Genomic DNA, 11,711 nt, shown 5'->3' with positions numbered 1-11,711 from the left:
GTTGAGGGATGGGACGGGCCGGGTTTAGGGTGCCAGACCAGGTTTAGGGGGTCGGGTTTTGGGCGGCCGGGCCTAGGGGGTCGGGTTTTGGGGGCCGGGCCGGGCCTAGGGGGTCGGGTTTAGGGGGCCAGGCTGGGCCTACGGGGTAGGGTTTAGGGGGCTGGGTCGGGTTTAGGGGGCCGGGCCAGGCCTCGGGGGTCGGGTTTAGGGGGCCGGGCCGGGCCTAGGGGGTCGGGCCGGGCCTAGGGGGTCGGGTTTAGGGGGCCGGGCTCAGGGGGCCGGCGACGGGCCGGGTTTTGGGGGTCAGGTTTAGGGCGTTGGGGACGGGCCGGGTTTAGGGGGTCGGGGATGGGCCGGGTTTAGGGGGTCGGGCTGGGTTTAGGGGGTTGGGGACGGGCTGCGTTTTGGGGGTCGGGGACGGGCTGCGTTTTGGGGGTCGGGGACGGGTCGGGGACGGGCCGGGTTTAGGGGGTTGGAGACGGGCCGGGCTCAGGGGGCCGGCGACGGGCTGGGTTTTGGGGGTCAGGTTTAGGGCGTTGGGGATGGGCCGGGTTCAGGGGGTCGGGCTGGGTTTAGGGGGTCGGGGACGGGCCGGGTTTAGGGGGTCGGGGACGGGCTGCGTTTTGGGGGTCGGGGACAGGCTGCGTTTTGGGGTTCGGGTACGGGCTGGCTTTAGGGAGTCGGGGATGGGCTGGGTTTTGGGGGTCGGGGATGGGTTTAGGGGGTCGGGGATGGGCTGGGTTTTAGGGGTCGGGGACGGGTTTAGGGGGTCGGGGATGGGCTGGGTTTTAGGGGTCGGGGACGGGTTTAGGGGTCGGGGATGGGCTGGGTTTTAGGGGTCGGGGACGGGTTTAGGGGGTCGGGGATGGGCTGGGTTTTGGGGGTCGGGGATGGGCTGGGTTTTGGGGGTCGGGGACGGGACTGGTTTTGGGGGTCGGGGACGGGTTTAGGGGGTCGGGGATGGGCTGGGTTTTGGGGGTCGGGGACGGGTTTTGGGGGTCGGGGACGGGTTGAGGGGGTCGGGGATGGGCTGGGTTTTAGGGGTCGGGGACGGGTTTAGGGGTCGGGGACGGGGCTGGGTTTTGGGGGTCGGGGATGGGCTGGGTTTTGGGGGTCGGGGACGGGACGGGTTTTGGAGGTCGGGGACGGGTTTAGGGGTCGGGGACGGGGCTGGGTTTTGGGGGTCGGGGATGGGCTGGGTTTTGGGGGTCGGGGACGGGACGGGTTTTGGGGGTCGGGGACGGGTTTAGGGGTCGGGGATGGGCTGGGTTTTAGGGGTCGGGTCTGTCGTGGCTTCGCCTCTATTTAAAATGGCGGCCCGTCAATAACATCCATTAGCGACGGGCGGGCTCCAGCCTGACTCCAGATTCCGCTTAGAATCACTCCGGGACCGGTGACCGACACTGAATCCATCCCGAGGCCGCGGTGCTGAAACCAGCAGCAAGAGCGGCTCCAAGTGGCAGCTGGAAACTTCCAGAGCGGCTTCCACCGGACGTCCCGCCTCCTTCTCGTGGACCCCTCTGTGATTGGTCGCTGGAGTGACACTCGCGACTTCGATTGGTCAACTGGGCTGCCCGTCAGAGCATCCGGACCGGAGATCCCGCCCCTCCACTCCGGACCCACTCTGATTGGCGGATGTGGTACAATACCCACTGGCGACTGGCTCGATGAGCCGTCAGTCAGAGCCCCTAAACCGGATGTCCCGCCTCAACTCCCTGGACCCGCTCTGATTGGCGGCTGGGGTTGAATACTCGTTCCCGATTGGCCATCAGGGCTGCCAGTCAGGCGTCGGACCGGAAGTGGGGCTGTGGTGATGCCGGGCCTGGGCCTGGGCCTGAGCCTGGGTCTGAGAGTGTTTACAGCCGGCGGAGAGAGCAGCTGAGCCCGGGCTGACAGCGACTGCCCGGACCACTGTGTATTGCCAATGAGTCTCCGCTCACCTCAACAACAGGTTGTATTCATGTCGTGCCGTTAACAGCCTGAAATGTCCCAGTCAGCCTGGGCTCTAAGTTGCAGCAACCGGGGGGGTTTCTTACTGATCGCTCAGCCTCTTCAAACCATTCTGTACAAGGTGGTTAAAGGGGGCTTGTGGGTTTAAATGAATCAACTTCAAATGGGTACATTGATCCCCAGGGGTTTCTCAGCAGTGCCAACAAACAGAAATTGAGAAAGAGCCCAAGGAGAAGGTGTTGGGACAAGTAGGCAAAAGCTTAGTCAAAGAGGTAGGTTTCAAGTAGAATCTCTTTAAAAATTCTTACATGGTTCCGATTTCATTTATTACTGTCACATGTATTGGGATACTGTGAAGAGTATTGTTTCTTGCGCACTATACAGACAAAGCATACCGTTCATAGAGAAGGAAAGGAGAGGGTGCAGAATGTAATGTTGCAGTCATAGAAGCCATGATGTGGAGATGTCGGCGTTGGACTGGGGTGGGCACAGTAAGAAGTCTCACAACACCAGGGTTAAAGTTGAACAGGTTTATTTGGTAGCACGAGCTTTCGGAGCGCTGCCTCTTTATCAGGTCCACTCACCTGATGAAGGAGCAGCGCTCCGAAAGCTCGTGATTCCAAATAAACCTGTTGGACTGCAACCTGGTGTTGTTGAGACTTCCTACAATCGTAGAAAGCATTGTTACAGAGTTTAAAAGAGTTATAGTGCAGTTTTAAAAGCATAGAACGAGAGTAAAAGATAGAATTAGATGGTATGCTGGGCACAGCTTGCAAGAAGTCGCCTTGCTCCAGCATCATCTTGGAACCTAGCTATGGTGTAGAGAAGGATCAGCTTAATATAAGGTCGGTCCACTCAAAAGTCTGATGTCAGCAGGGAAGAAACTGTTCTTGAGTCGGTTGGTACGTGACCTCAGACTTTTGTATCTTTTTCCCGACGGAGGAAGGTGGAAGAGAAAATGTCTGGAGTGCGTGGGGTCCTTGATTATAGAACATAGAACATTACAGCGCAGTACAGGCCCTTCGGCCCTCGATGTTGCGCCGACCAGTGGTACCAATCTAAAGCCCCTCTAATCTACACTATTCCAATATCATCCATATGTTTATCCAATAACCACTTGAACGCTCTCAATGTTGACGAGTCCACCACTGCTGCAGGCAGGGCATTCCACGCCCTTACTAGTCTCTGAGTAAAGAACCTACCTCTAACATCTGTCCTTTATCTCTCACCCCTCAATTTAAAGCTATGTCCCCTCGTGCTAGCCAACACCATCCGAGGAAAAAGGCTCTCACTATCCACCCTATCTAATCTTCTGATCATCCTTTATTCCTCTATTAAGTCACCTCTTAACCTTCTTCTCTCTAACGAAAACAACCTCAAGCCCCTCAGCCTTTCCTCATACGATTTTCCCACCAAACCAGGCAACATCCTGGTAAATCTCCTCTGCACTCTTTCCAACACTTCCACATCTTTCCTGTAATACAGCGACCAGAACTGTACGCAATATTCCAAATGCGGCCGCACCAGAGTTTTGTACAGTTGCAGCATGACCTCCTGGCTCCGAAACTCAACCCCTCTACCAATAAAAGCTAACACACCGTGCGCCTTCTTAACAACCCTATCAACCTGGGTGCCAACCTGGGTGCCAACTTTCAGCGATCTATGCACATGGACACCCAGATCCCTCTGTTCATCCACACTACCAAGTATCTTACCATTTCAGACATCAGAGGGACGTTTTTTACACAGAGGGTGGTGGGGGCCTGGAATGCGCTGCCAAGTAGGGTGGTGGAGGCAGGCACGCTGACATTGTTTAAGACTTACCTGGATAGTCACATGAGCAGCCTGGGAATGGAGGGATACAAACGATTGGTCTAGTTGGACCAAGGAGCGGCACAGGCTTGGAGGGCCGAAGGGCCTGTTTCCTGTGCTGTACTGTTCTTTGTTCTTTGTTTGTTCTTATTAGCCCAGTACTCTATATTCCTGTTACTCCTTCCAAAGTGAATCATGTTGGCTGCTTTTCTGAGGCAATGGGAAGTGTAGACAGAGTCAATGGATTTGAGACTGGTTTGCGTGATGGACTGGGCACACAACACTTTGTAGTTTCTTGCGGTCTTGGTCAGAACAGGAGCCATACTAAGCTGTGATACATCCGGAGAGGATGCTTTCTATGGTGCATCTGTAAAAAATGGTGAGAGTTGTAGCGGAATGCCAAATTTCCTTAGCCTCTTGAGAAAGTAGAGGCATTGGTGGGGTTTCTTAATTGTAGTGTCGGCGTGGAGGGACCAGGTGATCTCGACACCTAGAAACTTGAAGCTATAGGGGGTCGGGGACGGGCCGGGTTTAGGGGGTCGGGGACGGGCCGGGTTTAGGGGGTCGGGGACGGGCCGGGTTTAGAGGGTCGGGGACGGGCCGGGTTTAGGGGGTCGGGGACAGTCGGGGCTTCTCCTCTATTTAAAATGGCGGCCCGTCAATTAGCGACGGGCGTGCTCCAGCCTGGCTCCAGATTCCGCTTTGGATCACTCCGGGACCGGTGACCTGTAAAGACATCTGTAAGGAGAGAAAAGAGCTGACATTTCAAGTCCAGATGATTCTTTGTCAAAACTTTGAAACATCAGCTCTTTTCTCTCCTTACAGATGCTGCCAGACCTGCTGAGATTTTCCAGCATTTTCTCTTTTGGTTTCAGATTTCAGCATCCGCAGTAATTTGCTTTTATCCAGTGTTTTATTATTGAACTAAAACCCTGTACTCTTCTGGGGACCATATCCCCCGATTTCCATCCTATTCATGTATTTGTCAAGATGCCCCTTAAAAGTCACGATTGTATCTGCTTCCACTATCTCCCCCGGCAGTGAGTTCCAGGCACCCACACCCACCACCCTCTGTGTAAAAGAACTTGCCTCGTACATCTCCTTTAAACCTTGCCCCTCGCACCTTAAACCCCCTAGTAATTCACTCTTTATTGTGTAAGACTTAGCTAAAGCTGTTGGCGTTGGTTTATTAAATGTTTATGGTTCATGTTCCAAAAGTCCAATTACAATGAATTAGTTACCGAAACAGCTTTGGGATTGGATGGATTCAGAACCTTCATATTATACTGTGTTTATGTCTTTATTCCTTCTTTCCAGGAATGGAAGCTCAGCAGCATGAGAAGCTTTCTCGGCTGGTTGAGGATCTCACCACCTCTGGACAACAAGGGCTAAACCCAGAAAAGATGAAGGAGCTAAAGAAAATCTGCAAGTATGAAGTTGCTAAATTGCAATGTTTGCTGAGGGAGGCCAATGTTAAAGTTCAGGCTTATTTATTAGTGTCACAAGTAAGGTTCACGTTAACACTGCAATGAAATTACTGTGAAATTCCCCTAGTGGCCACATTCCGGCGCCTGTTCGGGTCAATGCAGCTAACCAGCACGTCTTTCAGACTGTGGGAGGAAACCGGAGCACCTGGAGGAAACCCACGCAGACACAGGGAGAATGTGCAGGCTCCACACAGACAGTGACCCAAGCCGGGAATTGAACCCAGGTCCCTGGCGCTGTGAGGAAGCAGCAGTGCTAACCACTGTGCCACCGTGCTGCCCACAGTGTGGCACATCATGTCAGAATGGTGGACCAAGCAAAGGAGGAATGCCCTTCCCTGAGAAGGCAGTCTTTTGGGATTGTGGAGGACTTGCTTCCACTTCAGTTCTAAGATTTCTGACACGGCCGATGAGTCCAATGAACAATCTGCAGACTCTGCTACATGCAAGAGTGGCAGTCCAAAGATGTGCGGGTTAGGTTGATTAGCCATGCTAAATTAACCCTAGTGTCAGGGTGATTAGCAGGGTAAATATGAGGGTTTATGGGAATTGGGCCTGGGTGGGATTGTGGTCAGTGCAGACTCGATGGGCTGAATGGCCTCCTTCTGCGCTGTAGGGATTGATTCTATGTTTCAAGACAGGTGGCGCTTGAAGGGTTGGATACGCGGAGCCCCAGAAGTCGACTGGTTGCCTGCTGGAGATCCCAGAGAAACTAAAAGTTTGTTCTTAGCCATTGAAGTTATTTCCGTTGGGAGGTCTGCTGGCTTTCAGCTAGAGTTAAGACAGGGTACTGGTCGAATCTTTGCAGAACTTTATTCATTCCTAGAATGCAGCCGTCACTGTCACAACCAGCATTTCTTGGGAGCCACCTTCTGAACCATTGCAGTCCATGTGGTGTAGGTATTCCCACAGTTCTGTTAGGGAGGGAGTTTGACCCAGCGATAGCAAAGGGATGGCGATGTGGTTCCAAGTCAGGGCAGTGTGAAGCATGGAGAGAAGCTTGCAGTTGTGGTGTTCCTATGTGTCTGTTCTTCTTGTCCTCCTAGGTGGTTGAAGTTGGGACTGTCAAGGTGCTTTAAAAAAAAAACCTTGGTCACCTGCTGCAGTGCATTTTGTGGATGACCCATAATGCTGCTGGTGGGCGGGGGAGGTTTATTAATAATTTATTCATTCACGGGATGTGTGCATTGCTGATTAGGGCAGTATTTATTACCCATCTTCTTGAACCTCTACTGTCTTTTTAGTGTAGGTACACCCACAGTGATGCTCGGAAGGGACTGAACACATCCCTACCTTCTAGACCTACCTCCATCCTATTAAGCTCCATGTACTCATCCAGGAGTCTCTTAAAAGACCCTAATGAGTTCGACCAGAACGGAGCACAGTACTCCAAGTAATGATATGGAAGCGGGAACTAAATGTATTATCTCCAAATTTGCAATGATACAAAGTTGGGTTGGAAGGTGAGCTGTGAGGAGGATGCAGAGATGCTTCAGTGTGATTTGGACAGGCTGAGTGTGTGGACATCTGCATGGCAGATGCAGTATAATGTAGATAAATGTGAAGTTATCCACTTTGATGGCAATAATAGGAAGACAAATTATTCCTTGCATGGGTGTAAATTTGAGAGAAGTGGATACTCAACAGGACCTTGGTTTCTTAGTGCATCAGTTGCTGAAAGTAAGCATGCAGGCAGGAAAGAAGGCAAATGGTATGTTGGCCTTCATAGCGAGAGGATTTGATATGGGAATAGAGATGTTTTACTGCAATTGTATGAGGCATTGATGTAGCCACACCTGGAGTATTGTGTGCAGTTTTGGTGTCCTTATCTGAGGAAGGATGTCATTGCTATAGAAGGAGTACGGCAAAGGTTTACCAGGCTGATTCCTGAAATGGCAGGTCTCACCTGAGGAGAGACTAAGTCAGTTAGGATTATATTCATTGGAGTTTAGAAGAGGAAGAGGAGATCTCATAGAAACTTATGAAATTTTAACAGGGTTAGACAGGGTAGATTCAGAAATAATGGCTGCGATTCTCCCATCGCGACCTGCGACTTTTCTGGCGGGTCGCGGTGGGAGGTGCGCGTCGCCGGCCTTGTTCCGGGATTTTTCCATGCGCCGGGAACGCATGCGCATCTCCCAGAGCCGGCGAACAGTCGCCGGTCAGACCACGCTGGAAACCGGCAGGAAGGCAGCGAAGTCATTTGAATCTTTTAAAAATGTATTTTAAATATATTTAGCAGGTCATTATCGGGAACTTGCAGGTCCCGATCGAATCTCCCACCCCGCCAGGAGTACTTCATTCCGGCGGGGTTTAGAGTAGCTCCCCATGTTCGGGGAACTAGTGGGAGACCCTGCCAGAATGAAGAGGGGGCAATCAGGGCCCCCAAGGGGGTCGGGCAGTGGAGGGGGAGGGGGGATGGTGGTGTCCCCTGGGTATGGGTACTCTGGCAGTGCCAGCCTGTGCCCCTTGGCACTGCCCAAAGGACAGTCCATGCCCAGGGGGCACCTTGGCACTGCCCATCAAGGTGGCGGGGCCTATTGTGGGCGGGGCCTGGGTGGGGTTGGGGGGGTCCCACTGTCACTCTGCAGACAGGATCAGTCTGGGATGGAGGGAAGGCAGTGATTGGGACGGATCCTGCTGAGGTGAGGGAGGTGGGGGGGATCGCCACTGATGGGGGTGGGGGGAGAAGTGGGCTGTGCATCGGGTGTTCCGGGGCGGGGGGGGCGGGTCAGGGCTGCCTGGGAATTGTTGTGGGAGCTGCGATTGGGCCATGGGGGGGCACTGGAGGGGCAGCACTGCAGGGGTCCTGGGCTGGCCAGCGATTGAACGGGGAGTCTGACAGATCGGGGTCACTGCGCATGGGCAGAGTTCCAGAACTGTCAAACTCTGGCGCAAACAGGCCCCGCCCTCCTGGGTTTTTAATGATTTTGATTCACAACGGGGACTTCTGCAGTTCACAGAGTGCGGAGATTCAGGTGAGAAGCTGAACTGACAGAACAGTCGGGATTTAGAACAGTTTTCCCGCCAATTCAGCACTTTTGGGAGAATTGCGACCAATGTTCCTAATGGTGGGGGAATCCAGAACTCGGGGTCATAGTTTGAGGATAAGGGGTAAACCTTTTATAACTGAGGTGAGAAGAAATTTCTTCACCCAGAGAATGCTGTATGTGTGGCATTCACTACCATAGAAAGTAATTGAGGCCAAAACTTTGTATGATTTCCAGAAGAAATTAGATATAGCTTCTGGGGCTAAAGTGATCAGGGAATGTAGTGTTCAATTCTGGTCGCCACACTACCAGAAGGATATGGAGGTTTTGGAGAGGGTGCAGAAAAGATTTACCAGGATGTTGCCTGACATGGAGGGCATTAGCTATGAGGAGAGGTTGGAGAAACTTGGTTTGTTCTCACTGGAACGACGGAGGTTGAGGGCCGACCTGATAGAAGTCTACAAGATTATGAGGGGCATGGACAGATTGGATAGTCAGAAGCTTTTTTCCAGAGTAGAAGAGTTAGTTACTGGGGGGCACAGGTTTAAGGTGCGAGGGGCAAGGTTTAAAGGAGATGTGCGAGGCAGATTTTTTACACAGAGAGTGGTGGGTGCCTGGAACATGTTGCCGGGAGAGGTCGTGGAAGCAGATACGGTAGTGACTTTTAAGGGGCATCTTGACAAGTACATGAATGAGATGGGAATAGAGGGATATGGTCCCCGGAAGCGTAGGGGGTTTTAGTTCAGTCGGGCAGCATGGTCGGTGCAGGCTTGGAGGGCCGAAGGGCCTGTTCCTGTGCTGTAATTTTCTTTGTTCTTTGTTCTTCTTTGATCAGGGGATATGGGAGGAAGGGGGGATCTGGAAGTTGAATTTGATGATAATGAATGGTGGTGCAGGCCCAACGGGCTGAATGGCCTACTCCTGCTTCTAGTTTCTATATTTCTATGTTTCTAAGCTATAAAAATATATACTTTTACAGATCATCTGACGATTACATCAAGCAAGTGTACCACTTAATCATGACACAGTTAAACCAAGAGCATGCAGAGATCCGTCTGTCTGCGTTCCAAATAGTAAACGAACTATTTGTGCGTTCACATCAATTTCGGACATTGCTCGTTTCCAACTTTCAGGAATTCTTAGAGTTAACGGTAGAATCGGATTATGAGCAGCCTCTACCTCCACCAAAAGAAGCAGCTCAGAAACTGAAGGAAATGGCAATCAAATCTGTCGAGGAATGGCATGAGAAATACGGCGAGGCTTACAAGAAACTCTCTCTGGGTTATCATTTCCTAAAACAAGTTAAGAAGGTGAATACTTTTGTGTTTTTTTAAAATAAAGTTTCATTTTTCTTTCTTGAGTTAAAGAATTAAATGCTCAGTATATTTGAAACGGGATGGAGAAAAATGTGCATCAATGCTGTTCCAAATTAAAAATTATGTATATCAGCATGTTTGCGAAATATCAGACTTCGTATAATCTTGTAAGAATTTTGTCAGGTTTCTGTCTGGCATTATTAATACGTCCTTATAGATTTTCTGCACTTGAAATTTTAAAAAGCCATACTTTTTAAAACAGAAAATATCTGAAGGGGGGAATAATCTTTTATTGTTTCTAGTCAGCTTCCTAATGACCATGGAATGCACAGCAAGGAAACATTATAGTCTTAAAGGGATTCCCTAGGGCACTGCAGCTACATTTTAGCAGCAGAATGATATATACTGTGTTACGTGACATAATGGCTCCAAGCAGAGGAAATAGTTTCCCCCCTTTTCACTTTTTTGAATTAAATCCCTTAATCTTTCCTGGTTCAGCGGGAACAATCCCAAGTGCCAGCTTCTCTAGTCAATCCAAATAATTTCCTACTTCCATTCTGGATTTAATGTAAATTTTTTAATGGGACACTCAAAACTGCATATCATACTCTAAATTATGGAATAACTAATGTTTTCTGTGCAAAATTGTCATTACCTCTTTGTACTCTATGTCAATATTTTCCAAATCCAAAATGACTTGGGGGCTTTTTTCTATGTACCTGCATATGCAGTACCAGGAATTGTGCCTTTGAACCTGTAATATCTTTGGGCTGTAACTTGCGAGCTTCAGGACAGTGTATCTGGGGGACACCCCAAAGAAGCGCTGGGGAAACCACACTCCCTGCCACCACCAAAGCAACTGCTCAGGAAGTTCAAACATCCGATGGGCAATTGCCTTGCATTGTAAACCATCCAATAATGCAATTTGAATTGTAAACTTTGGATGATTCTGACTGCCTTGCATCAATAGTTACCCAGAAAAAGTTGGAATTAAAACTGCTTCCAACTTCTGGGTAACTATTTGTACTGATCCAAACCGACCCCTCCCCATGGGATTTCTGCCTGAACCCCCAGGGGGCTACCCTTGCACCGACCCCCACCCCCCGCTTGCTTTGCAAACCTACTGTCTCCCTGTCTTGAAAGTGACTGGTCTTTTAAACTTACCTGTAACCAGTGCAATAAAAAATGGGGCATGGCCGCCTTCTGCCCAATTCTGCAGTGTTCGACAAGGAAAGTGTTGCCCTGCGCAGTTCTGCCTGTCGGGTGAGACAGGATCGAGATGATTTCCAGGTAAGGAAGTAGATGTAGAGTGGCAGTCTCACTCTTGATTGCCACTTTGTAGAAGTTCAGGCCCTATGTTGACTATTTTTTCAGTGTTTTTCCATTCACCATATTCCTTGTGTTTTCTCCCAAAACATATGACTTCACTCCAATCAATGTTACATCTGTCACCTCCTGGCACACTCTGCCAATCTGTTTATGTCACCCTCAAGACTTTTATGATTCTCTTGTCTTTTTCCCATTGTCGAATTTTTGTGGTCGAGTTCCCTGAAGCCAAATCAAAATCAGCTGCATAAATCCAGAACAAAAGTTAGATCCAGCAGTGAGCCCTGAGACACATCACTTGCATCTATCTATTCTTTAGTCTGAACAAGATTCATTTACACTGGACCAGAATTTGCCGTAACTGGTGGACCAAAAGGCACCTGCCATTAGTTGCTGGTTTAATTTCTGAGAGTATTTTTCATGGCGAGTTGCTGCAGGTGGAACATTGGAAAAGTGCACCTGAGAGCTATGTGAACAGGGTATAAACAGTTGTGTATTTCTTAACGAATAAGTTTGAAAACTTATTGATGAACAGCGAGGTGTCTTCAACAGGAAATAAGTGAACGTTAGTGAATAATTGCTTGGTTATACAGAATTTGAGTATTGCTGAAAAGACGGACATGTTGTCGGAGCTTTTCATCTTGCACCCATCAGGACAAATTCACGAATGCCAAATTTCAAAGGGAACAATAATTTATACTGTATCAGCAGCACCCCTTTCCTAACGCTGTATAGATCGTTCCCATTGAAATTTGGCATTCTTGCAACTGTCTTGATGAGGGCAAGACAAAAAGTTTAAGAGTAATTAATTAAATTGAGTGCCAAAAGCAACG

At 49.9% G+C, this 11,711-nt stretch overlaps 1 protein-coding gene across 1 annotated transcript in view; it reads left to right on the top strand.

Moving 5' to 3' along the window:
- The first annotated feature begins 1,790 nt into the window (after window positions 1-1,790).
- uvssa (UV-stimulated scaffold protein A) overlaps window positions 1,791-11,711 on the top strand; it is a 101,085-nt gene continuing 91,164 nt past the window's right edge. The window contains exons 1-3 of the mRNA XM_078223186.1: window positions 1,791-2,222; window positions 5,080-5,191; window positions 9,216-9,546. Of these exons, the coding sequence (XP_078079312.1) occupies window positions 5,082-5,191; window positions 9,216-9,546 (441 nt within the window). The 5' untranslated portion in view covers window positions 1,791-2,222; window positions 5,080-5,081. The remainder of the gene's footprint in view (window positions 2,223-5,079; window positions 5,192-9,215; window positions 9,547-11,711) is intronic.

Source organism: Mustelus asterias, chromosome 1, assembly GCF_964213995.1.
Source record: "Mustelus asterias chromosome 1, sMusAst1.hap1.1, whole genome shotgun sequence".
Taxonomy (NCBI): domain Eukaryota; kingdom Metazoa; phylum Chordata; class Chondrichthyes; order Carcharhiniformes; family Triakidae; genus Mustelus; species Mustelus asterias.
Note: the sequence above shows the minus strand (reverse complement) of the source record. Positions and strands in the feature narration are given on the sequence as shown.